Source organism: Lathamus discolor, chromosome 9, assembly GCF_037157495.1.
Source record: "Lathamus discolor isolate bLatDis1 chromosome 9, bLatDis1.hap1, whole genome shotgun sequence".
In the NCBI taxonomy this organism is placed as follows: Eukaryota; Metazoa; Chordata; class Aves; order Psittaciformes; family Psittacidae; genus Lathamus; species Lathamus discolor.
The window spans coordinates 23,558,473-23,584,824 of NC_088892.1; the positions used below are offsets into that span (position 1 = coordinate 23,558,473).

Genomic DNA, 26,352 nt, shown 5'->3' on the forward strand with positions numbered 1-26,352 from the left:
GAGCGCCCCCTCTGCGGCAGCGGGGCCGCGGCTGCTCTCCGGCGCTGCGGGCGCTAGGGCGCCTCGCTCGTGCTGATGGCCCCGGACGCGCTTGCAGCCGCGGTTTCCTCCGTGCGCAGGCGCGGAGCCCCGGTGCCCCGGAAGCGCTGCGGAGACGCGCGCGCAGTTTAAAGCGGATGGAGAGGGCGGCGGTGCGTGGGGAGTCTTCGCCTTTCCCCCGGCGAGGTCCGCCGCCGGTCTGCGCTCTGCGCTCTGCTCACGGTCTCTTTCCTCTGCAGCTCGAGGCGGCACGGGACGGGGCTCCGCCGCAGCAGAGACGCCTGCAGGCCTGCTGGGCCGGTGAGGGCCGCGGGAAAGGCCCCGCCGCTGCCACACCCCCCCAGGGTCAGTGCGGGGCCGGGCCCCGCTCCGGCGGCCGCTCCTCCAGCTCCTGCGATGGGGGCTCCTGCTGTGGTTTGGCTTCGGGCGGCAGCAGCGCCGGGAGAGAGAGGTGAGGAGGCGCTTGGCTGGGCACAGCCCCCTCTCCTGCAGTATGCTTCCTGACTGTATTGAAACGTAGCTTCAAGTTAGGGCTTCAGACGTTTTACAATAGTTGGTTGGTATTAGCATGTATCAAAATTATAGTCTTTGAGATACTTTGGGGGTACTGGTGGATGAAAGGTTGGACATGACCTGGCAGTGTGCTTGCAGCCCAGAAGGCCAATCGTGTCTTGGGCTGCATCCAAAGGAGCATGACCATCAGGTCAAGGGAGGTTATTCTGCCCCTCTACTCTCCTCTGGTGAGATGCCCCTGCAGTCCTATATCCAGCTCCGGAGTCCTCAGGACAGGAAAGACATGAACCTGTTGGAGAGGGTCCAGAGAAGGACCACAAAAATCATTAGGGGCTGGAGCACCTCTTGTAAGTAAAGGCTGAGAGAGTTAGTGCTATTCAGCTGGAGAAGACTCTGGGGAGACCTTGTTGTGGCCTTTCAGTGCTTAGAAGGGACCTATAAGAAAGATGGGAAGAGACTTTTCAGCAGGGCCTGTAGCAGCAGGATGAGGGGTGATGGGTTTAAAAGAGGGAGGTTGAGGCTGGACAAGGGGAAGCCTCATCTTATAAGAGCTTTAGGAAAGCTGCTGTTTGTTAAATATTCACAGCAGCTGTGTTAAAGTGTACTTTATACAAAAGTAGTTTGTTTTTCCTTGTTGTATGTTTTGGTGTTTCAGACTTCATACAACACAGCGTCCTCTGCCTGATTGTATACCATGTGTAAGATGAGAAACAAGCTTTCTGTCCCTTCTGAATACTGATAAATACTTAAATTTGAATTGAAGCTAATGTAATGGTCTAAGCTTGTGTTTCCAGATGGTTCAGTTGTTCAGATTTTGGCAGTGAATGATTGCTACTTGACTATTGAATGTATATAGTTGTTATAAATTTAATATGCTGGTTCTAATATTTCTATTTAAAATTAAGCAGTTTACCCTATTTGAGACATTCAGTGATTATTTCAGTGTGTATTTGCTTCTTGGTGGTCACAGGTACTTCAGGGGAGATGCAGATGTACTTGCTGTTGACCTAATGTTCTTGATACTATTCTGCATTTAATTTTTTGCAGCCATGCCCTGTACGTCTCTTCAAGCAGTGATGATGAATTTGAAATGTGTGAGTAATAGCACATTAGGGTTTTTTCCTCTGAAGAAGTATGAAAGTGACATGTCTAATTAAAGTGAAGTAGTTTTATGCATCATTTTCTTTCCTTGCTCCTGCTGCAAAATAGATTTTCTCCTTGCAGTGCAGTGTTGGTAGCCGTATGCCACAGTGAGTGTTCTTGAATCTTATGTCTCAATCCTCAATGCTTTTTGCCTTGCATTATTTTTCTTGTTGCCTCAGTTTTGTCTGTTCCCTATAACTTGCTTTCTTAGACTATAGAGCATCTTTGAATAACTGTTTTCTCTAAGCAGTTGCTGTTCCAAATATGTCTAAACTACTCGGAATTCCCTCTTGCATGCTTTTCCTTCATGACTCTTAACCACTTAGATGTTTTTGGGTTTTCATAGTGGTTCAAGGTCTTGGTATGGTGGAACTCTGTACTGAATTTTACATGGTGTCTTCTGCTGTGCATAACTTTATGTCTAGCCTATACATACAAAACCTGATGTTTGCACTTTTCGTTTTGTTAATAGCCATTAATGACTATTGTTTTGTGCTAGAGTAATTGAATACACAGTGGTTTGGGTTTTTTTCCCCTTGCAAGAGTTCTATTTAGCTTGTTCCTTAGATGAACTAATCATGGCTCTACCACACCTCAAGTGGGTTTCAAGCTGGTGAGTAGTTTAAAGGTTTATAAATATGTTTGCAGTATGTTCCTCATTATGTATTCAAGATTTGAACAGAGATGGTAGTAGAAATGGTAAGACAAGAAGTCATATCTGTTTATTTTGCCTTCTGCATATCATTCTTCTGTTAGTCCAGCTGCTTTTAAAGCAGGTTTCTCGTTACTTTAGAGTTTATACTGTGCTCCATGTCAGTGCCATGTGAATGATCTTAAGCATTGTCAAGCGTTACTGCTTACATCCAGTTAAATTCAAACATGATGTATATAGTTCACTGCACTACTATTGGGCTTTCAGATCTGATAAATATTTCAATACTGTCCATTCATTAAGTTATTAGCTCCCTCCCTGTAATTTTTAAAGTTGTTTGATAGTCTGCTCTTTTTTTTTCTACTCTTATATGTTTGTTATTTTTTTTTTTTGCCTCCTTCCAGGAGGCTGTTGAGGCCGAAGTCAAGTGTCAGCTCTGGTATGGAAGGTAGCTGAGAGTGTAACTACTTGGGTCTTAGAGCAGAATATTTGAAAAGCTATTCTACTGCCATGCTATCACTATACTGAAAATTGTAGGAAAGGGTGAAGGAAAAATATGTGGCAAGAGATGAGAAACTAAAGGGAATTGATTTATTAAGTAGCAAGTTGTATTTGTCTGTAAGCCTTTGTCTGCTGGCATTTGTTCTTCAGTGAGCCACCTTGATGAAGTGAATTGGAAGGCAGCAGATGCCATGTTTACTTCTTTTGTGATGAAGGTAGTGGTGAAGACTGCCAGGTGCTAAAGTTGAAAATAACTCACTGCTGCAAACACTTATTGAGCTTCAAGTTCTTGAATTCTTTTTTTACCCTTCCCCTTGTGCCCTTCTTCAAAGATGATAACACTCAGTCCCATGCTCTGCTAATGGCACAGTGCAAAAGTTCAAAATCCCATTGAAGTCATGCATGCAGCTTTGGACTGGAAGAGCAAACACTCCTTAAGTGCTCTTGTGGCTAGTTGTGTTTTGATGAAGGGACAATGGTTTCCTTTCTCCCTAGCCTGATTTTTGCTTTAATGAAGTTTGTTCCCCTTCAGCTTTCTTGAATCTCTCATAATAATTGAAATTTTGATGGCATTTCTTTAAGACTCACTGCTTCAAGCATGTGTAGTACCACTGCTTGAATGGTGTTTTTGTTGTTAGCAGTCACCACTGCTAACTCCTGGAGTGATTAAAACGCAGTGGGGTATTGTTATCATTTTGTTTGACTTTTTTTAGGGGGGGGTGGGTTTGGATGTTTGGGGTTTTTTTTTTGTTTGGTTTTTTTTCTTTTTTTGTGGGGGGTGGGGTTTTTTTTTGTTTTTTGAGTCTCTTACTGGAATAACCATATGGACAACTCTTCGCAGCAGTAAAGCTATTACCTGCAGGTACTGAAATGCCTGGAGAAAATATTGATAAACCCATTCAATTCCATCCCCAGTGGTCCACGTATATGAGAAGGCTCTACTGGATAATGCAAGATACATAATAGCACTTCTCTGGCTTTGTGCTGGGCAAGGATTGATTATGAAGGAAATGCTAGAAAGCTGCCGTCAGCTTTAGGGAATTGAGAGTTGGAATTATATATAAAGGATTCTTGTGTTTGGTATCTGTTTTAGTTTTGTGGGGGTTTTTGTTTCGGTTTGGTTTTTTTTGGTTTGTTTTTAAGACTTTAGACCAAATTCTTAATAAAATTTTCTCCTTAAAAAAGAAGAGCGTAACAAAAGAAATGGAACTTTGTTCTTAATGATGTTTTCTTTTTTCAGTTTTAGCTAGAATGAAAACTCCAAAATCTATTTCAAAAAAGGCATATGTGAGGTGAGTGCTGTAATTAATGGCTTTTTTATATTAAGTTTCTGTATCACATCTGCTATTCAGAATACAGAAAAATTAGTAAAAGTTTTAGTGGTTCATAGGCAGATACGTTTATAGGAGTGAGCACAGACAGAAGTTGGTGTTCAGTCTGTATGTTCAGGTCAAATGTAAAATGGTATGTTTGGAGGTGTACATGCTCTGTTGCCATTCCTATTAATGAATGTGGTTGGTAACATTTGTTGTGAGCAACTGATGTTATATTGTGTTTTTTTTTTTTTGTTTGCTTTTTTTATTTGCTTTTTTTGTTTGTTTTTTTTGTTTGCTTTTTTTGTTTGCTTTTTTTACTAAGGCATACTTACTCTTCTATTTTCCTGTTTATGCCTCCCCTTTTTCATGTTATTTGTTCATTTCACAGTTTGAAGGACTCAATCGATGATTTGGATGATTTCTGCTTGGACTTGAAAGTGAGAAAAAGTCCAACAAAGCATGGCAAGTCAACAGCAAATACAGAGCAGGCATTTTAATGGGTGGAAAGTTAGCATTCATTTCTGAGCTCATAAATTTCTGGGGGAGCTTGTTAAACATAAGTTCACTTTGTCTCTTGCTTGAAGCTTTTCTATTTCCTATGGGAGTAAAAGAAGAAAGTATGCTCATACTGTTCTGACAAGTATATATTTTGAAGCATTGCTGTAGATCTGTAGATACAGACTGTGGACTACCTGCTAGCATTTGGGTCTCTGAAAAGAGTACAACTCATGGCTGATTGGACTGAGCAAATGTGGGATGACCACTATGAAGAGAGGATGTAGGATATGTATATTAGTGTTCCAGTGGCTGTAGTAGCTCATTCTGTGGTCAAAAGACACTGAATAAAGAAAGAAGGTAATTGTTGGTTAGCTAGATACCTTTGATTCAATGCATGTTTTGGCCAAGGTGTTGCAGAGCCACAGATAATGCTTTAATTTGGAGTTTTTATAGCCAAGGTCCTATGCATAATCCTGTTAACACTGGCTACAAGATGCTCAAGCAAACCATTACTTGTGGGGCTTCAGTGCTTGTCTAAGCAGAGGATCCCTGTTTTCCCCCAAGGGATGGAAATTGCCTTGGTTTACTAACATTCAGAGCCTGACTTCACCTGTCTGGTGCATTTCCCATTGACAGGTGCAAGCTGGACTTCAGCAGAATGAGTGAACAGGGCTCTGGAATTCTTTACACAGCCAGTAGGCCAGTGATCAGGTGATAGAATTTTGGTAGATGAGGGATGATAACAGTGATCTCATGTGAACCTAGAAAAGCTCTGATCCCTGATAAAGAAGGATGGGATCTTTTGCAGCTGGTGAGAATGTCAACCTTGGAACATGTATACCAACTGCAGGCTGTAAAAAAAACTATTGGAATGGTTTCTGGAGGGGAAATGGGGGGAAGCACAGTGGACCAGAAGCATCATTAAAAGAAAAAATAAGTCACCAGGAGATCTGACAGGATCCCTTGTTCCTGATAGGTCAAATTTGAGATGTTAGAAGCCTTGTTTGTTGATAGATGTGCACTTTGTGCTGTAGGTATGGTCTGGTCTTCACTTGGTGGTTGTATAAAACTTTAGTATGAAATGTTCAGCTTCTACATGCACATAGCTTTTGTTACTGGGAATGAAAATTACGCCAGCATTAGTTACTATTCAGAATTGTTAGGCTTGATGGCTGATGTGTACATACATGTGGTTTAAGGTAATTAAAAAAAAAAAAGAATTAAAAAAATACATCTTTCAGTGACTTTCCATTTAGTATGACGATAAATGGGCAAGGTATAATAAAGCAAATGGGAAGGTATGTTTCTATTCTTTGTATTTTCTTATCTTTTTCAAGGACTTTTTTCTTTTTTTTCTGTTAAGACGGAGGTAAATTTCCTAACAGAAATTACCAAAACTTTTAGCTGTTTCTTTTGAATTGCAGGACAGAAGGATCTTCAGACCACGAAGAAGTGGATGCCTTCTGGAAAGAAAAACAGTTGCTGTCAAGAACTGCAGTATCCAGAGGCTTCAAGTGACACTGATGATTCTGTCTTTGTAGAATCTGACTACCAAAAAGGGGGAGTAAAAGACCTGAAAGAGATTCAGAAGTGCATAAAATTCCCACCTCCACAAAATCTGAGAGAGTCAATCTCCAGAGGCAGTCCAGACTTGCAACTCAGAAGGAGAGAAAGGAGCTGTGAAAAAAGTACAGAAAATAAAGTGCCAACTGTGGCATTACAACAAAGTACAGAGATAAAATCAGATAGCTCGGATGGTGAATTTGAATCATTAATAGAACAGATAAGGAAAGAAAGTATACCTCAAAACCCTATCTTAGGCACAAATAAAACTGTCCATCAACCAAGCACAAGAGGTGAGCAATTGTTCTTGCTTACTTGCAAGCTACTGACAGCAATGGTGTAGTGCTGGTTGCCTAATTATTTTCATTTGTGTGACATATGTTTTAGAAGTGCAGCCCAGCATCTTGCAATTGAATTTGATGCAATCAGAAACTATTCCTCTGAACATCGTGATTTTATTAGTCTTGTGGTATCAAAGTTTAAGTTTTTCAGCATTGCTTGTTTTATAATTCCTGTAACTGTAGGCATTTTAAAAATTGTTCTGAAAACAAATCTAACTGGTGGTTTTGAATGATATTCCCCAGCCAACAGAGAGGAGGCCTACTGAAACCACAGACCTTGAAGTGGTCCTTGATTTCTGGTGTGAGGGTCACTCATTTTACTAATCTGTTGAGATGTGGAATGGGGATATAGGTAGCTATCTGATCACAACTTTGATTGTGAAACAAATAATGTGACTTATGGTACATGACAGAAGGTTAAAGTAATTTTTTTTCTTAAAATGGTGTCTCTGCATTACTGTTCCCAGTGTGCTGGTGGTGTGTTTTGAATTGTGAAGTGTTGCAGAAATACCTAAGTGAGGTCACAAATGTTTTTCCCTCCAGTTCCTCCTAGCTGAATGTTTGAAAGCTTGGAGTCTGCCACTCCTTCATTGAATGTCAATTTTTGTACTATATAACAGCAAATTACCTTTCCCTCCGTTGTATAAGCCTTTGTATTCAAGTATGCACAGTAAGAGTGTGTGTGCTGATGTGGAATATTTAACTTTTTCATCTTTGTCTGTTACTTGGTTGCTGATGTCTGTGTTCCAGATTCTTTGTAATCCTGTGACTCTTTCTGTTGAACTAGAAAATAACAAGTCACCCTGTGAAGATAGCCAGCCTTTGAAAGGGATGGGAGTCAAGACACCAAGGCCAAATGCCATTTCACTTCAAGAAACACCTTCCAGGATAATGGCTTCTGCAAGAATTCCTAGGAACAAATTGGTCAGTTGCTCACAATCAGCAAATACAGAAGAAAGGTAGATTTGTTTTTTTGTAGGTTATTTTTTTTTTCCCCTACTATGTTCTTTGACCAAATATAGGTGGACAAATAGATGCTAAGCATTTTGCTTAGGATGACATTCTGATTTTTCTGGTACCTAGAAACTTCTGCTACCAAATCAGCAGTTGTTAAGTAGCTGTAAATCAAAGCTTTCAGTCACGGGTGTTACAGGGAAAATATAAACTAATCTCTGCTTAGAGGATTTAATGACTAAAAACTGTGGCAAATACCAAATCTTTTTTGTAAATGGTAGCTCTCTTGCTATTCCGTGTCTTGGCACAGCATACTTCTAACATGGCTGGCCCTATACATTCTATTTATCCATCTGCTATTTGTGACCTCACTTAGGTCACTTAAGACATTTCTGTGACACTTTACCAGTTCAAAATACATCACCAGCACACTGGGAGCAGTAGTGCAGAGACACCATTTGAATTAAAAAATTACTTTAACCTTCTGTCATGTACTATAAGTCACATTATTTGTTTCACAATCAAATTGTGATCAGATAGCTACCTATATCCCCATTCCACATCTGGACAGATTGGTAAAATGACTGACCGTCACACCAGATTATAGACTCTATTTATCCATCCAGACTGATGCTATTAGTAATACTTGCCTTTTTAACAAGCTTGCTTTGATATTTTTGACCTCTGTTCTCAGAACTTGCAGAATTCATCTTTTTCTACAGATGCAATTTAAGCTTTTCAGGAGAACATCCTTTTCATTTATGGTGGTAGCTGCCTTTGTTCTGCCTTTTAGCCATGTGATGTTTCCTTTAGTCATTTTATGATTGTGTATACCAATACAAAACCTTTAAATGGTGTCTTCAAAGCTGATGCTTTGTCAGAATGCTGCAGTATTGGAGTTAGTAAAATACCTGCTTCCCCTGAGTGAATTCTTGAGGATTCCCAGAAGGTAAGGAGAATGGAGCGAGGAGATGGCTGGTCTGTTCTCCCAAGGAACAAGTGACAGGACAAGAGGTAACAGCCTTAAACTGTGCCAGGGGAGGTTTAGACTGGAGATTAGGAAGTTTCTTCCCCAGAAGGTGCTCAGGCATTGGAACAGGCTGCCTAGGGAAGTGGTGGAGTCACCATCCCTGGAAGTGTTCATACACTGTGTAGATGAGGCCCTCAGTGCCATGGGCTAGTGGTGGCCTTGGCAGTGCTGGGGAACAGTTGAACTTGATAATCTTAAAGGTCTTTCCCAAGCTGGTTGGTTTGATGATTTCTGTGTTTCTGAAAATACTCTTTATTGTGGGCAATCATGTTAGGGCTGTTCAGATATGGATCAAGTTTTAGTATAATAATGCCTCACTGTGTCACAAAGATCTGAGCTACCCTCTTTTCCTATTTAGGAGTCCTCATAATCTAGTTTTGTGAATTAATAAAGTAATTTCAGATCTGTTGATCGAAGGAGGTGATCCTGCCCCTCTCCTCTGCTCTCATGAGACCTCACTTGGAGTATTGTGTACAGGTCTGGTGTCCTCAACATAAAAAGGACATGGAGCTGTTGGAGCAATTCCAGAGGAGGGCCATGAGGATGATAAGGAGGCTGGAGCACCTCCTGTGTGAAGACAGGCTGAGAAAGTTGGGGCTGTTCAGCCTGGAGAAGAGAAGCTGCATGGAGACATCAGAGCAGCCTTCCAGTATATGAAGGGGGCCTATGAGGATGCTGGGGAGGGACTTCATCAGGGCCTATAGTGATAAGACAAAGGGTAGTGGGTTAGAACTTAAACAGGTGAAGTTTAGGTTAGATATGAAGAAGTTCTTTACTATGAGGATGGTGAGGCACTGGAATGGGTTGGCCAAGGAAATTGTGAATGCTCCATCCCTGACAGTGTTCAAGGCCAGCTTGGATAGAGTCTTGGGTGACATGGTCTAGTGTGAGGTGTTCCTGCCCATGGCAGGAAGGTTGGAACTTGATGATCTTAAGGTCCTTTCCAACCCTAACTGTTCTATGATTCTGTTGAAATAGCTCTGCCCATTCATGCCCCCGAAGGGGGAAGAAGATGCTATAAGCCAGTGCTTCCCACTGCCTCCTGAGGGCAAGCCAGAGAAAAGTCAGGAGACCTTTATGTCAGTGGCAGCATCCCAGAGATCTTTATTGGCTGTGAAATGGCTATTACTTTTCAATTTACTTCAGTAAACTGCTTTATGTTTTTTCTTGCAGGCTCAGGGTGTGCTCAGTTGCTGGCTGTTTCTTGCAAGATCTCTCAAATCCAGGTTCCCACTATGTGAGGTATTTTAAGAAAAATAAAGAGGAGTTGGCATGGAAACTCTACTGCCTGTATAATAGCACCATCTTTGACCAGAAGGTTGGCTTCAAAACAAAACCTACAATTTTTAAAATGTTAAAATGTTGCTCCTTGCCTTCTGATGTGATTGCTCTTTATCCTCTTCAGTTAGTAGAAGTTAAGGTTTACAACAATGGCTTACGTTTGGATTAGTTCAAGCAATTTCTTTGAAAGGGTTTTATCACCACTGTGGTGCAGCAGTTTACAGCTTGACTTGCTTTCCCAGCTGTAGTGGTGTACCATCTGTAAGCGAGCAGTCTGGATGTTGTCCAAGAGTCCTTGCTGCTACATGATGGGCCTTTGATCAATTTCATGTTGTGTTCAAATTGAAGGTTCAATTTCAGAGAACTGCTGTCTTGACCTTTAAATCTTCCAGGATACTGGAGACTCTCCTCTGGTGAGAAACATCTGTGAAAGGAAGGATGCTGCTCTCAGTAATTCCAATAGCATTTTCTTAAGGAGGGAAAAGGTGTCTGTGCAGCTGAGAAAATGTTGTGGAGCTGAGCAAGGACATATGGAGGTTGTGAAAGCTGAGCTGATCAGGCTGACTGCTGCTGAAAGCAAAATATTTTGCTCACCAGTGCTTCAGCTGTGTACCTATACTAGCACTTAGCTACTTTACTGCTAGACCATTTATTTAAGCTTATTAAGTAATTTGGATGACAAAAAAACCTGATAGTAAAAGAACAGAGTTAACTGAGATAGATATTATGAGAGGGGTTATCAAATCAGGAGCAGCACAGAGAATAAGCAAGGGATGATTATTCACCCTCTTGCAGTGTGAAGGTGCATCAAATTAAAATGGCAAGTTGCAGGTTCAGAACAACCAAAGCAATTGGTACTTGACCTCTAAATTATTAAGCAGTAGAGCTTCTGATAGGGGACTATAATTGTCGTCTGTCTGCTAACCATGCACGCGTTTAAGAACGTACATATATGTACTCCCCAAAACATAAGAAAACACTTCTAAGGTCTATTTAATAAAGAGGAACCATCTGTGGCTCAGTGAGGTGGTGTCTTGCAAAATTGTTAGCAAAAATAGAAGTTAATCTTTTTTGAAGAGGAAATTTTTCTGCTTCATTGCTGACCTTGTATTTCCTCTTAAGCAGCATGTGTTAGCCACTGTTGGAGGCAGAATAGAGGAGCCAAAGGACTTTTTGTCTCATCCTGTGTTGTGAAACTCCTAGTGTTGGTTACAGAAAAATTGATGATGGGAATGACAAGGAGGAGGGTGGGTTTGCATCTTGAATGAAAAGAGTGTTAAGGGCACTAACAGGCACATCCTCTGCTGGCTTTGCAGTAAATATAAGGGGAAGCCAGAGGTCCAGAAGGAGAGATGTAGGTGAGGGCAGATTACACATACTCTTTTGCTTTGCAGTTACCAGACAAAATGGAAATAATCTGGAATAAGAAAATGAGAAAAACAGCAGGATATTGTGTAACTGGGCAGACAGAAGGTCCTGAAGCAAAGCGTTACGCTCGTATAGAACTTTCTGAGAAAGTCTGTGACTCTGCAGGTAGGTAAAATTAAAAAATATGTTGATTCTTCTCTGAGAAAGTGAGTTCTAGAGATAAAAACATGAATGTGAGGCTTAATTGATATGGAACAGGCCCCTGCTTTGATAATTCATAGTATCTTGAATAAATATTTCCATTAATTGTAGTACTTGTCTTCACAACCCTTCTGAGAGGCTAGACAAATTTACAGAAATGTGGGAACAGAGATATATTAATGCTAACTGCAATGTTTAGTTTATATTATTGATTTGAAGAACTGTAGGTTACTCATGTACTATAATGGCTATCTAAAATCTGACTCATCCATCATGGCTAGCCACCTTGTTGGTCGTATTTGAATCTGGAATAAAGATAGGTCAGTGTCAAATTAAGTTCTGTTGTATGGTGGGTACTGTAACTTCTCCCTCATCCCCTCTCAATTTGGGGAACTTAATGTTTCACTTACCATAGAAGAACCAGTTCTGTAAATGATAGAATAGAATATTTTTAAGTAAACTTAATAAATCTTATTATAGATCAGATCATGAGAGATCGTAGTATCATAGAATCCCAGACTGGTTTGGATTGGAAGGAACCTTAAAGATTATCTATTTCCAACCGGTTGCCACAGGCAGGGACACCTTCCACTAGAGCAGGTTACTCCAAGCCCTGTCTAGCCTTGCCTTGAACACTGCCAGGGATGGGGCAGCCACAGCTTCTCTGAGCACCCTGTGCCAGCGCCTCAGCACCCTCACAGTGAAGAACGTCTTCCTAATGTCTCATCTCAGTCTCCCCTCTGGCAGGTGAAAACCATTCCCCTTGTCGTGTCCCTACAGGCCTTTGTTCAAAGCCGCTCTCTGGCTTTCTTGTCGGCCTTTTTTATTTATTGGATGACTTATAAGGTGTTCCTGGAGCCTTCCCTTCTTCAGGCTGAACAAGGCTAACTCTCTCAACCTGTCTCCATAGGAGAGGTGGTCCAGAACTGCTCTGGAGTTACAACATATTTCCCTGGGAATCTGCTTTTGAGGGCTTAGTAGTCCACAAGTGCTCACCAGTTTTTAGGAAGTACCTTTTAGAAGCAGGGGACCAAACAATCCTGTGTCATAAGTCAAGCAGACAGGGCAGGAGACTAGCTTGGCTGAACAGGGAACTCCTCGTGGAGGTCAAGGGGAAAAAGAAGTTGTATGATCTCTGGAAGTAAGGTCTGGCTTTGCAGTAAGATTACAGAGCTATGGTATTTATATGCAGGGTGAAGACATGAAAGGCCAGAGCTCATTTGGAGTTGAAACTGGCCAGTGTTGTCAGATAAAAAGGAAGGCTCTTTTAAAAGTACGTTAATAGCAAGAGGAGGTCCAAAGAAAACATTGGACTGATGTTTGTGATAAGCAGACTAAATAGGGATGAATGAAAAAGCAGAGGTATTTGATGCTACTTTTTGCCTCAGTCTTTACTAGAACTGTCAGACCTTGGGCTGCTCAGTCTCCTGAGTTGGAGGACTACAAGTGTGGACACTGAAGTTGTCAAGAACCAGCTGTATGTCCACATACATGTCACAAGTCCATGGGGCCTAATGGGATTCACCGCACAGTACTGAAAGAGTTAGCCAAAGTTATAGCAGGACATCTCTCGATCATCTATGAAAGGTCTTGGGAGCCTGCTGACTAGAAGGCAGCCAGTGTTATTCCAGTTTGCAAGAAGGACGGGGGAATATGCAGAAAACTAGAGACCTGTTAGTCTAACCTCACTTTCTGCAAAAATTATGGCGATAATTGTATTGGGTACTATTGAACAACAATTAAGGAATAATATAAGACACAGTCAACATGGGTTCACAAAGAGAAAGGCCTATTTAACTGATTTGATATCCTGCTATGATAAGGTCACCCACTTAGTTGATGAAAGAAGGCAGTGGATGTAGTTATTTTGGTATTTAGTAAGGCTTTTGATACTGTCCCTCACAGCATCCCACTGGACAAATTGTCCAACTGTGGGATGAATAGGTTCATGGTGTTCTGAGTGAAGAACTGTCTGAAGGGCAGATCTCAAAGGGTTGCAGTGTGTGGGGCTACATCTGGCTGGCGACAGCTCACTGGTGGTATTCCTCAGGGTTTCATTATAGGGCCAGTCCTGTTCAATATATTTATCAATTATATGGATGCAGAAGTTGAATGCACCTTTAGCAGAGTTTGCTGATGGTACCAAACAGGGATGTGTTGTTAACTCTTGAGGGAAGATGGCCTTGCAGAGGGATCTAGGTAGATTGAAGCATTGGGTGATGATTAATGGGATGAAATTTAGCAAGTCCAAATGTTGGATTCTGCACTTGGGATGAAATAATGCTGGGCACAAGTATAAACTGTGAGAGGAATGGCTGCAGAGCAGCTCTGCAGAAATGGATCTGGGGTGCTGGTTGACAGCAGGCTCAGTAGGAGCTAGCAGTGTGCCCTGGCAGCCAAGAGGGCAAACTGGGGTGCATCAACCACAGTATAATTAGATGGTGAAAAGAAGTCACTATCCTGCTGTATTCAGCTTTGGTGTGGCCTCATCTTAAGTGTTGTGTGTGGTTCTGGGCCCCATAACATAGTAAGGACGTGAAGGTACTTAAACGTATCCAGAGGAGGGCAACATAGCTGGTGAAAGGTCTGGAAGAAATGGCCTATGAGGAGTGACAAAGGACTTTGGGTTTGCCTAGTTTGGAGAAAAGGAGGCTGAGGGGTGACCTCATTGCTTTGTACAGCTTCCTGAAGAGGGGAATTGCTGAGCTCCTCTCCCTGGTATCCAGAGATAGGACATATGGGAATGGTTCAGAGCTGTGCCAGAAGACCTTTAGACTGAACATCAGGAAGCATTTCTTTACCATGAGGCTGGTTAAAAACTGGAACAGGCTTTCTAGAGAGGTGGTCGATGCATCCCATGCCTGTCAGTGTTTAAGAAGCATTTGGACAATACCCTTAATACCATGCTTTAACTTTTGGTCAGGCAGTTGGACTAGGTGATCACTGTACGTCCCGTCCAACTGAAATATTTCATTGTAATTGTGGAGAAAATTTAGTACTCTGCTGTACTTGTTTCTGGAGGAAAAACGTCAGTGTTACAAAAAATCAATGAATCTTGGTCTATATAAAGGTGTTTAGGGTCTCATCTAAATAAAAAAAAGAAACACCACCCCACCCCACCCCCCCCACACCCGAAAACAAAACAAAAAAAAAACAGAAAAAAAGCCCCCAAAACCAAACCAACCAAGCACAAAAAACCCAAACAGATTAGGTGTGTAGAGAAGTAACTAGGATTCAGAATTAAGGCTAATCACAAAACTAGAAATCCACTGAGAAAAATCTTGTTTTGGGACATTTTATCTGACCAAAACATTGGTAATTCCAACCTCCAAAATAAGTCATAGAATCGTAGAATGGTTTGGGTTGGAAAGGACCTTAAGATTATCTAGTTCCAACCCCTGTCATGGGCAGGGATGCCTCACACTAGACCATTGTCACCCAAGACTGTCCAAGCTGTTTTTGAACACTGCCAGGGATGGAGCATTTACCACTTCTTTGGGCAACTTGTTCCAGCACCTCACCACCCTCACAGTAAAGAACTTCTTCATTAGATCTAACCTGAACTTGCCCTGTTTAAGTTTGAACCCATTACATCTTGTCCTGTCACTCAAATCCCTGATGAAGTCTTGCATCTCTGTAATAAGTGTTAAAGCATTGACCAAGGATGAAAGTCTGTACTTCCCTGTACCTGACTGGTATCAGTATCTTTTGTTTGCCTTACCCCAAGATCGTCTTCGAGACACGCTACTGCATGAAGCTTGCCATGCAGCCACCTGGCTGATCAATGGTGTTCGCGATGGACATGGACGATTCTGGAGATACTATGCCAATAAATCAGCTGTGATTCATCCAGAACTGCCGATAGTAGCACGTTGCCACAGCTATGAGATTAATTACAAATTCATCTATGAGTGTGTTCTGTGCAAAGCTACGTGAGTAATGTTTTGGTCTTGCATTTGACTGTGTATTAACTTTGTCTCAAATTTGGCAGTCTCCCATATCTGGAAATGATGGGTCTCTTAAACTGGGGTACTCTTGAGTTGTCACTTCGCACTTCCTAAGCCGTCAGAACCTCATTATGCCATTCCACATGTTTGTTTTCAGGTAGTCTCAATTCCATTTCAGAGGTCAGGACAGGCTGAAGTGTCTTCTGAGAGCCATTGGTGATGATGGAAGGTCTTTGTGAAGCAGTAAGAGATCAGAATATGTGCCTTGGCTTTTAATGACATGGCAGGAAAAGGTCACCTCATGTGGCTGCTCTCACCTTTCAAACATTGCTCAAATGATGTAAATTTGGATTCACCTTTTACTGTAGTAAATATTGAGTGAACTTGTGAAAGTTTTTGACCACTTAACTCTGATGTCATGATCAACTGATCCCATTATAGGCTTTTTGGTAGGAGGAGTATTTCCACTCTTATCTAAGTACTACATCAGAGAATCAGCTAGGTTGGAAATGACCTTTAAGATCAACTCTGTTACCCCAGGACTGCCAGGTCCACCTCTAAACAATATCAAGAGTAATACATGTAGGCCTACACTGATAGAACAATGAACGGATCTGGCACATCCCTGTAGAATGCATGTAAGTAAAATACTAGCATGTGTTGCAGAAATGAGCCATTCCAAGTCCATTTGACATCTGTTCACATTTTACATTTTGGAAAGTAACATCTTTGAATGTTAACTTTGAATGTGACGTGACAACAATCTAGGTTTGATCAAAGGAAAAGCAGTCCACAGGGAGTGCTAGACATGGCATGGTTGATTGAATTGCTTTTTATATGCTTATCTTTGTAAAGATACCAAGGATCATCTGATGCTGAAGGAAGTCAGTAGTAACTGGAATTCAAAAGCAGAACAAATCCCCATTAAAAACTAGGCACGAAATGTGTCACAGTACTTAGATACTAGAATAAAGTACCAGAAGAAATTTTCTTGGATTTGTATCTTTGACTAATTGAATTAAGACTAAACATTTTTCCTAATCTTGTTATAGTAGTATTAAGTAAAATGTGGAAACCAACAATATAATGATTTCTATTGGTTTAAAACTATAAAACCTATAGTCAGTTTTCTAGTTGATCTTTTACCTCATGGACTCTTTCAGCTTGTGTATCTGTTAAAGGAAAATAGGTATCTGCAGCCACGCAGGTGTCAGCAGCACTGTGATGTGAAGAACTGAAGTTGGAGACATACCTACTGATAGATTGCAACAGTGGTCATCAGACTTCTGTCTTGCTTACTGTATTTGTTAGATAAGAACTACATGTGTTGCTGACATCAAGCAGAAGTAATAGTTGCTACAGTAATTTCCCAGGTTTTTTACCTTTCATGGGTGTGGAAAGTGTCACCTTTTCTGGAGATCATAGCTGACCCCAGGCTTCTGTATGCAGTGACCTTGGTCTCAGTGGGAGAGCATGAAGTTTTGTGAATTCAGTTCTGCATAGCCTTGGAAAATGGCTGACAATGGTGTTGGGGGGTTTTAATATTAAAAAAGAATAAATTTTCTCCCCCCCCCCCCCCAGCTAAATGCATCCTTACAAAGCATGCATGGAATTACTTTTTTTTTTTTTTTTTTCCGTCAGGATCAGGCATGCTACTTCCAGAAGCACCAGAGGGAAAGGAGTATTTCATATATAAAAGAATCTTCCTGAAGTAGTTAATATGGTTATGCAATGCATTAGTTACTTAGATGCAGAGCATTGAGAAGATTCAAATACCTAAAGGGAGCTGACAAGTTTGGAGAGGACTTCTCACAAGGGCCTGTAGGAACAGGACAAGGGAGAATGGCTTTAACCTGCCAGAGGGGAGATTAAGATTAGACGTTTGGAAGAAATTATTTTCTAAGAGAGTGATGAGGCCCTGGCACAGCCTGCCTGGAGAAGCTGTGGCCGCTTCATCCCTGGAAGTGTTCAAGCCAGGTTGGACGGCGCTTGGAGCAAACCTGGCAGGGGTTGGAACTAAATGAGCTTTAAAATTCTTACCAACACAAACCATTCTATGATTCTATGATAAGATTTGATGGTGATGACTTTGGGGAGAAACTTGAAGGAGGGGTAGTTGATACATGGGTTGTGGAGGTGTTTTGAATTGTTGCAGCACTTTATACGACTAGACTGAGAGTAAAAGAGATACAGGAAGGACCCAAGCTGAAAAAGCAGTGGAAAAAGTTCTGGGGTAGAGAAACATATAATACAGGTTCGATTGTTCCACTGTGTGAAGTATGTAGTCTGTTCCTTGTTCTAAAATGCTAGCTTAGAAATCTGACCTAAGTAGCCTGGCAAAAGAGAAAGGAGCCCTTTCCTACATGTACTGTCTACTGCAATTGTGAAATCAAAGTGCTTATTTTTCCATTTCAGGACTGGACGTCATTCCAAGTCTCTGGACACAGAGCGCTTTGTGTGTGCATTCTGTGGGGGGCAGCTGGTCCTGAGTCGGCCCACGCAGAAGGGTGCCATTCCTGCTAGGACACGTCTAATGCCCTTTGCAAAGCATGTGGAAGAAAACTATGCACTTACTAAGAGAGAGCAGCCTGGGCTGAGTCCTGCAGAAGACATGCAGGAACTCGGTGCTGATTTTGCTGTAAAAACTAGGCTTCAAGATTCCATGTAATATCTCAATACACTCCTTTTTTGATGCTATTTAAATTTTGCATGTAGTAGCATGTAACATTAGTCTAAGAATGTGTTTTGGAATATTTCAGATACTATTTTGGCATTAAATACTTCTAATGAAGGAAACCTTACAGATTTTTCTAAAATTGGCAGGAGTGAACAAGAAGTGTAATGATGATGCAATATAAAAGTCAGTCTCAAACTTCAGAGAAACATCAACTGTGCCTTGGAAAATGCAGTTTGAGGCTCCTCATGGGACAGGCTTGTTATGTTGGGCATTTTCTGAATGGTATTTACATGTACTGCTTCATAGCATGTCGTCAGTGGCTCCAGTGAGCTGTGGATTTACTCTTTCACCGGGGTAGCTGATACGCTGTAGACTGTGTGCTGAAGAACTGCTAGGTGTTCATCTGTCCATTCTTGCTTAGATGCAAGATGAATCCAGGCAGAAAAGCCGAAATCCTCTGCTCTGTCTGGATGGCAGTCCACGGCGGTGCGGAAACAGGGCAGTTCTGTGAGTGAGAAACGGGCGCCTCAGCCAATGGGAGCAGTGGGGGGGCAGAGCGGAAACGGGGCGGGACTGAGAGTGACTGACAGGCGCCACAGCCAATGGGAGCCGTGGGGGGGCAGAGCGGAAACTGGGCGGGACGGAGAGTGACTGACAGGCGCCTCAGCCAATGGGAGCCGTGGGGGGGCAGAGCGGAAACTGGGCGGGACTGAGAGTGACTGACAGGCGCCTCAGCCAATCCGAGCCGTGGGGGGGCAGAGAGGAAAGAGGGCGGGACTGAGGTGACTGACAGGCGCCACAGCCAATGGGAGCCGTGGGGGGGGCAGAGCGGAAACGGGGCGGGACTGAGAGTGACTGACAAGCACCTCAGCCAATGGGAGCCGTGGGGGGGCGGAGTGGAAACGGGGCGGAAACAGGGCGGGATGGAGAGTGACTGACAGGAGAAACAGCCAATGGGAGCCGTGGGGGGGGCAGAGCGGAAATGGGGCGGGATGGAGAGTGACTGACAGGCGCCTCAGCCAATGGGAGCCGTGGGGGGGCAGAGCGGAAACGGGGGCGGGACTGAGAGTGACTGACAGGCGCCTCAGCCAATGGGAGCCGTGGGGGGCAGAGCGGAAACGGGGGCGGGACTGAGAGTGACTGACAGGAGCCACAGCCAATGGGAGCCGTGGGGGGGCAGAGCATAAACTGGGCGGGACTGAGAGTGACTGACAGGAGCCACAGCCAATGGGAGCCTTGGGGGAAGAGCGGAAACGGGGCGCGACTGAGAGTGACTGACAGGAGCCACAGCCAATGGGAGCCGTGGTGGTGGCGAATACTTAACGGGGCCACTCACCGCCACCCCCCCCATCTCCAACACCTGCAGTACCGCGCTTTGGCCACAGGATGGCAGCAGCTAGCGCTGCACTGAGCCACTCACCTGCCCCCCCCATCTCCAACACCTGCAGTACCGAGGTTTGGCCACAGGAGGGCAGCAGCGACCCGTGCCCCGCGCCACGCCATGCCCCACCCTTCCCACCAGCTGCAGTACCGACGTCTGGACACCTGGTGGCAGCACACGCTCACTTTTCCGCCCGCAGCCCAGTTTAGAAATAGACAAAAATGGCTTAAAATAGGTTAGAAATGGGGGAAAACGGGTTAGAAACAGAAAAAAAAATGGCTTAAAATGGGTAAGAAATGGGAAATAATGTGTTTGAAGTGGCAAAAAATTGGTTAGAAATGAAGAAAAATGGTTTAGAAAGGGCCAAATGGCTTAAAAGAGGATAGAATCAGACATAAAAGGGTTACAAATGGCTAAAAATGGCATAAATGATGTTAGAAGTGGCAAAAAATGGGTTAGAAATGGTCAAAACCGGCTTAAAACTGGTGACAAATGGGCAAAAATGCGTTAGAAAAAGAAAAATGTGGTTTAAACGGAGTCAGAAACAGGCCAAAAAGAGGCAGAAATTGAAAAAAATGGCATTAAACAGGTTAGAAGTGGCCAAAAATGGGTTACAAACGGCGAAAACAGTTTAGAAATTGCAAATAAAAGCTTAAAACGGTTTAGAAGTGGGCATAAAAGCGTTAAAAACGTTAAAATGGGTCAGAATTTGGCAAAAATGGGTTGGAAATGGCCAAAACCACTTTAGAAATAAAAAAAAAAAAAAAACCAAACAAAAAACCAACATTAAAATGGGCTATAAATGGGAAAAAAACTGTTAAAAAAAAAAAAAAAAAGCCAAAATGTCTTTTCGGAAAGTCCCCTCCGCAGGGATCCGAGCGGAGCCGAAGCTTTCCGAAGGGAGCCGAGGGCGGCAGCGGCCGCCCCCGGGGGGCGGGGGCCTCGCGCAGGGACCCGAGCGGAGCCGAAGCTTTCCGAAGGGAGCCGAGGGCGGCAGAAGCCGCCCGCGGTGGGCGGAGACAAATGGGAGGTGAGAATGGGGCTGTTGGCCCGCCCCCTGCGTGGTTGAGGTAGAACCCCATTGGCTCCTATAGACCCCCATAGACCCCTATAAACAGCCTATAGACACCTATGGACAGGCTATAGACACCCCATAGACCCCTATAGACAGCCTGTAGACACCTATAGACCCCTATGGATACCTGTAGACACCTATAGACAGGCTATAGACACACATAGACCCCTATAGACACCTATAAACAGGCTATAGACACCCCATAGACCCCTATAGACACCTATAGATAGGCTATAGACACCCCATAGACCCCTATATGCACGCGAGAGCCATACAGACCCCTATAGACACCCCTATAGATACCTCATAGAGCCCCACAGACCCCACAAACACTCCATAGAGCCATATAGACCCCTATAAACACACCTATAGACACCCCATAGATCTGTATAGGCAGTGCATAGACCCCTATAGGCACTCCATAGAGCCATATAAACTCCTATACACTTCATAGAGCACCATAGACCCCATTAGACCCCCTATAGACACCCCTATAGGCCCTTATAGACACCACATAGAGCCCCACAGACCCCTATAGACACCCCATAGATCCGTATAGGCACTGCATAAACCCCTATAGACACTCCATAGAGCCATATAAACCCCTATACATTCCATAGAGCTCCATAGAGCCCCATAGACTCCTATAGAAACCCCCCAGACGCCCATAGACCCACCCAGACCCCCATAAACCCCCCATAGACCCCAAATAGATGCCCCATAGGCCCCCATAAACCCCCATAGACCCCCATAGACCCACCCAGACCCCCATAAACCCCCCATAGACCCCAAATAGATGCCCCATAGGCCCCCATAAACCCCCTATAGACCCCCATAGACCCTCAATAGATGCCCCATAGACCCCCCAGACCCCCATAAACCCCCTATAGACCCCCCCAGACCCCCATAAACCCCCCATCGACCCCAACAGATGCCCCATAGACCCCCAATAGACCCCCATAAACCCACTACAGACCCCCCCCCCCAGACCCCCATAGACTCCTACAGACCCCCATAAACCCATACAGACCCCCACAGACCCCCCCAGACCCTCATAAACCCCCTATAGACCCCCCATGGACACCCATAAATCCCCTATAGACCCCCCACAGACCCCCATAGACCGCTATAGACCCCCATAGAGCCCCCCAGACCCCCATAAACCCCCTATAGACCCCCCCCCAGACCCCCATAAACACCCCATAGACCCAAACAGATGCCCCATAGACCCCCAACAGACCCCCATAAACCCACTATAGACCCCCCCAGACCCCCATAGCCCCCCATAAAGTGCCATAGACAGCCTATAGACCCCCATAGACCCCCCCAGACCCCCATAAACCCCAACAGATGCCCCACAGACCCACAACAGACCCCCACAAACCAACTATAGGACCCCACCAGACGCCCATAAACCCCCATAGACACCCTATAGACCCCCCAGACCCCCATAAACCCCCTATAGACCCCCCATAGACACCCATAAATCCCCTATAGACCCCCCCAGACCCCCATAAATCCCCTATAGACCCCCCATAGACGCCCATAAACCCCAATAGACCCCCCAGACCACCATAAACCCCCCATAGACCCCAACAGATGCCCCATAGACCCCCAATAGAACCCCATAAACCCACTATAGACCCCCCCAGACTCCTATAGACCCCCATAAACCCCTATAGACCCCCCACAGATCCCCCCAGACCCCCATAAACCCCCTATAGACCCCCAACAGGTGCCCCATAGACCCACAATAGACCCCCACAAACCCACTATAGACCCCCCCAGACCCCCATAGCCTATAGACCCGCATAGACAGCCTATAGACCCCCATAGACCCCCATAAATCCCCTATAGACTCCCCCCCCCGAGCCCCATAGACCCCTCCAGACCCCCATAAACCCCCTATAGACCCCCATAAACCCCCTATAGACTCCCAACAGATGCCCCATAGACCCCCAACAGACCCCCATAAACCCACTATAGACCACCCACAGGCCCCCATAGACCCCTATAGACCCCCATAGACCCCCCCTCTTGTCCCTTGACAGGACAAGGGGTAATGGGTTCAAACTGAAACAGGGGAAGTTTACATTGGATCTAAGGAGGAAATTCTCTCCTGTTAGGGTGGTGAGGCACTGGAATGGGTTGCCCAGGGAGGTTGTGAGTGCTCCATCCCTGGCGGTGTTCAAGGCCAGGTTGGATGAGGCCTTGGGTGGGATGGTTTAGTGTGAGGTGTCCCTGCCCATGGCAGGGGTTTGGACCTGGATGATCTGAAGGTTCCATCCAACCGTAACTATTGTATGATTCTATAATATGCATGTCTGTCCGTAATGAATATGTATGCTCAGTGACTACAGAAGGACGGCTTGTTTAGCAATTCAGAGACACAGGTTAGGAGGAGCTGTCCCCCGTGTCTGCCGGCGCCGCAATAAAGAATACCTGCTTGAACCCTGAACCCTTTGTTGGCGAGTTTGTTCCTGGAGTTTTCTCCGACCCACCATCGATCCCCATATCTCCCTAATCCCCCCATAGATGCCGACAGACCCCATTATGGGTCTCCAGACCCTCAACTCCCCCCATATCCCCCTCTAAACACCTCATATCCCCCCCATAGACCTCATAGAATCCCATTTACGGAGTCCAGCCATCCATATCGCCCCATAGACACCCTGTCTCCCCCCATATCCCCCCACAGAATGCCATGTTGGCACTCCAGACTCCCATAGTCCCCCATAGACCTCCATAATAGGACTCGAGACCCTAAAATTCCCCTCATATTCCCCCATAGACCCCCATGTAGGGACTCCAAATCCCCCCATATCCTCCCATATTCCCCACAGAACTCCATGAAGGGTCTCTAGAGCACTATAGGCCCCCATCTAGGGACTCCAGATGCCCATGTCCCCCTTAATCACCCAACAGACCCCCAGAAAGGGTCTCCAAACCACCACAGAACCCCAAGTAGTGACTCCAGACGGCCGTATGCACCCTAATCCCCCCTCAGACCCCCATGGAGGGACTCCAGATGCCCAAATCCCCCCGTATTCTCCCACAGAACCCCATGAAGGGTCCCCAGACCACAATAGGCACCCATGTAGGAACTCCAGCCGCCCATGTCCCCCTTAATCCCCCAATAGACACACCATATCCCCCCACAGACTCCCATGAAGGGTCTCCAAACCAGCACAGAACCCCATGTAGTGACTCCAGACTGCCATATGCCCCCTAATCCCCCCTCAGACCCCCATGCAGGGACTCCAGACCCCCAAATCCCCCCCATCAACACCCATAATGTGACTCCAGACACCCGTATCCTCCCATATTCCCCCATGGAACCCCATGAAGGATCTCCATCACACTATATACCCCCCTGTAGGGTCTCCAGACTCCCAAATCCCCCCATAGATCCCCATAATTGTACTCCAGACGCCCAAAGCCCCATATAGACCCCCATGTAGGGACTCCAGAACCCCATATTCTCCCTAATCCCCCCCCCAGAACCCCATGTAGGGTCTCCAGACCCCCAAATCCCCCCATAGATCCCCATAGTGGGACTCTAGACCCTCAAATCCCCCCACAGAATCCCATGTAGGGCAAAGGGGGGGGACTTAGGGGAGAGCGGGAGGTAAGGGGAGGCAATGGGGAGGTAATAGGGAGTTAATAGAGGGCAAGGGTGGAGCCGTGCCGAGCCGAGCCGAACCGAACTGAGCCGAGCCGTGCCGTGCCGAGCCGAGCCGTGCCGAGCCGAGCCGTGCCGAGCCGTGCCGAGCCGAGCCGTGCCGAGCCGTGCCGTGCCGAGCCGAGCCGAGCCGTGCCGAGCCGAGCCGTGCCGAGCCGTGCCGTGCCGAGCCGTGCCGAGCCGAGCCGTGCCGAGCCGAGCCGTGCCGAGCCGTGCCGAGCCGAGCCGAGCCGTGCCGAGCCGTGCCGAGCCGTGCCGAGCCGAGCCGAGCCGTGCCGTGCCGAGCCGAGCCGAGCCGTGCCGAGCCGTTCCCAGTTATGGAGGGTAATGGGAGGAAATGGAGGGTGACAAGCGGGCACTGTTAGGTGTCGGCTCCTCTGGGACAACCTCGGAGCCACTCGGACACCAGCGGAGCCGCAGCTTTCCAGAAGGGAGCGGGGCCTCCCGCAGGGACCCGAGCGGAGCCGAAGCTTTCCGAAGGGAGCCGAGGACGGCAGCGGCCGCCCGCGGGGTGCGGGGCCTCGCGGAGGGACCCGAGCGGATCCGAAGCTTTCCGAAGGGAGCCAAGGGCGGCAGCGGTCGCCCGTGGAGGGGGGGGCCTCGCGGAGGGACCCGAGCGGAGCCGAAGCTTTCCTGAGTGACTGACAGGCGCCTCAGCTAATGGGAGCCGTGGGGGGGGCAGAGCGGAAACGGGGCGGGACTGAGAGTGACTGACAGGAGCCTCAGCCAGTGGGATCCCTGGGGGGCGGAGCGGAAACGGGGCGGGACTGAGAGTGACTGACAAGCACCTCAGCCAATGGGAGCCGTAGGGGGTAGGAGTGGAAACGGGGCGGAAATGGGGCGGGACTGAGAGTGACTGACAGGTGCCTCAGCCAATGGGAGCCGTGGAGGGGCAGAGCAGAAACGGGGCGGGACTGAGAGTGACTGACAGGCGCCTCAGCCAATGGGAGCCGTGGGGGGGCGGAGTGGAAACGGGGCGGGACTGAGAGTGACTGACAGGCGCCTCAGCCAATGGGAGCCGGGGGCAGCAGAGCGGAAACGGAGCGTGACGCAGAGTGACTGACAGGAGCCTCAGCCAATGGGAGCGTAGTGGTGGCGATGCTTAACGGGGCCACTCACCGCCCACCCCACAGTCTCCAACACCTGCAGTACCGCGCTTTGGCCACAGGATGGCAGCAGCTAGCGCCGCACTGAGCCACTCACCGCCACCCCCCCCCATCTCCAACACCTGCAGTACCGCGCTTTGGCCACATGATGGCAGCAGCTAGCGCTGCACTGAGCCACTCAGCTGCCCCCCCCATCTCCAACACCTGCAGTACCGCGTTTTGGCCACAGGATGGCAGCAGCGACCGGTGCCCAGTTTAGAAATAGACATAAATGGCTTAAAACAGGTTAGAAATGGGGGAAAACGGGTTAGAAACAGAAAAAAAAATGGCTTAAAATGGGTAAGAAATGGGAAATAATGTGTTTGAAGTGGCAAAAAATTGGTTAGAAATGAAGAAAAATGGTTTAGAAAGGGCCAAATGGCTTAAAAGAGGATAGAATCGGACACAAAAGGGTTACAAAGGGCTAAAATGGCATAAATGATGTTAGAAGTGGCAAAAAATGGGATAGAAATGGTCAAAACTGGCTTAAAACTGGTGACAAATGGGCAAAAATGCGTTAGAAAAAGAAAAATGTGGTTTAAACGGAGTCAGAAGCGGGCCAAAAAGAGGCAGAAATTGAAAAAAATGGCATTAAACAGGTTAGAAGTGGCCAAAAAATGGGTTAGAAACGGCAAAAACAGTTTAGAAATTGCAAATAAAAGCTCAAAACGGTTTAGAAGTGGGCATAAAAGCATTAAAATGGGTCAGAATTTGGCAAAAATGGGTTGGAAATGGCCAAAACCACTTCAGAAATACAACCCCCCCCCCCAACCAACATTAAAATGGGCTAGAAATGGGAAAAATGTGTTAAAAAAAAAAAAGCCAAAATGTCTTAAAATGGGTTAGAAATTACAAAAAATGGCTCAAAACGGGTTAGAAATGGTCAGAAATTGGTTAGAAGTGGCAAAAAAAGGCATAAAATGGGTTAGAAGTGGCCAAATTAGGGTTAGAGATGGCCAAAAATGGTTTAGAAATGGGGAAAAAAAGTTCAAGATGGGTGAGAAATAGCCAAAAAATGGCTTAAACTGGTGAGAACAGGGCAAAA

General features: G+C 45.7%; 2 protein-coding genes across 2 annotated transcripts; one reads left to right on the plus strand and one right to left on the minus strand.

Moving 5' to 3' along the window:
• Positions 1-39: 39 nt before the first annotated feature.
• On the plus strand, positions 40-18,143 carry GCNA (germ cell nuclear acidic peptidase). Its single transcript, XM_065690030.1, has 12 exons — positions 40-191; positions 279-490; positions 1,600-1,644; positions 1,777-1,802; positions 4,089-4,140; positions 4,553-4,626; positions 6,087-6,518; positions 7,354-7,525; positions 9,724-9,868; positions 11,226-11,364; positions 15,128-15,332; positions 17,763-18,143. Exons 1-12 carry the CDS (start codon positions 177-179, stop codon positions 18,013-18,015), a joined length of 1,770 nt encoding a protein of 589 aa, XP_065546102.1. The 5' UTR covers positions 40-176; the 3' UTR covers positions 18,016-18,143.
• LOC136019229 (uncharacterized) lies at positions 17,487-25,381 on the minus strand. Its single transcript, XM_065689155.1, has 4 exons — positions 25,282-25,381; positions 24,184-24,814; positions 19,445-19,569; positions 17,487-18,529 (listed from the first exon to the last, which is right to left on the minus strand). Exons 1-4 carry the CDS (start codon positions 25,379-25,381, stop codon positions 18,363-18,365), a joined length of 1,023 nt encoding a protein of 340 aa, XP_065545227.1. The 3' UTR covers positions 17,487-18,362.
• Between the last annotated feature and the right edge of the window lie 971 nt (positions 25,382-26,352).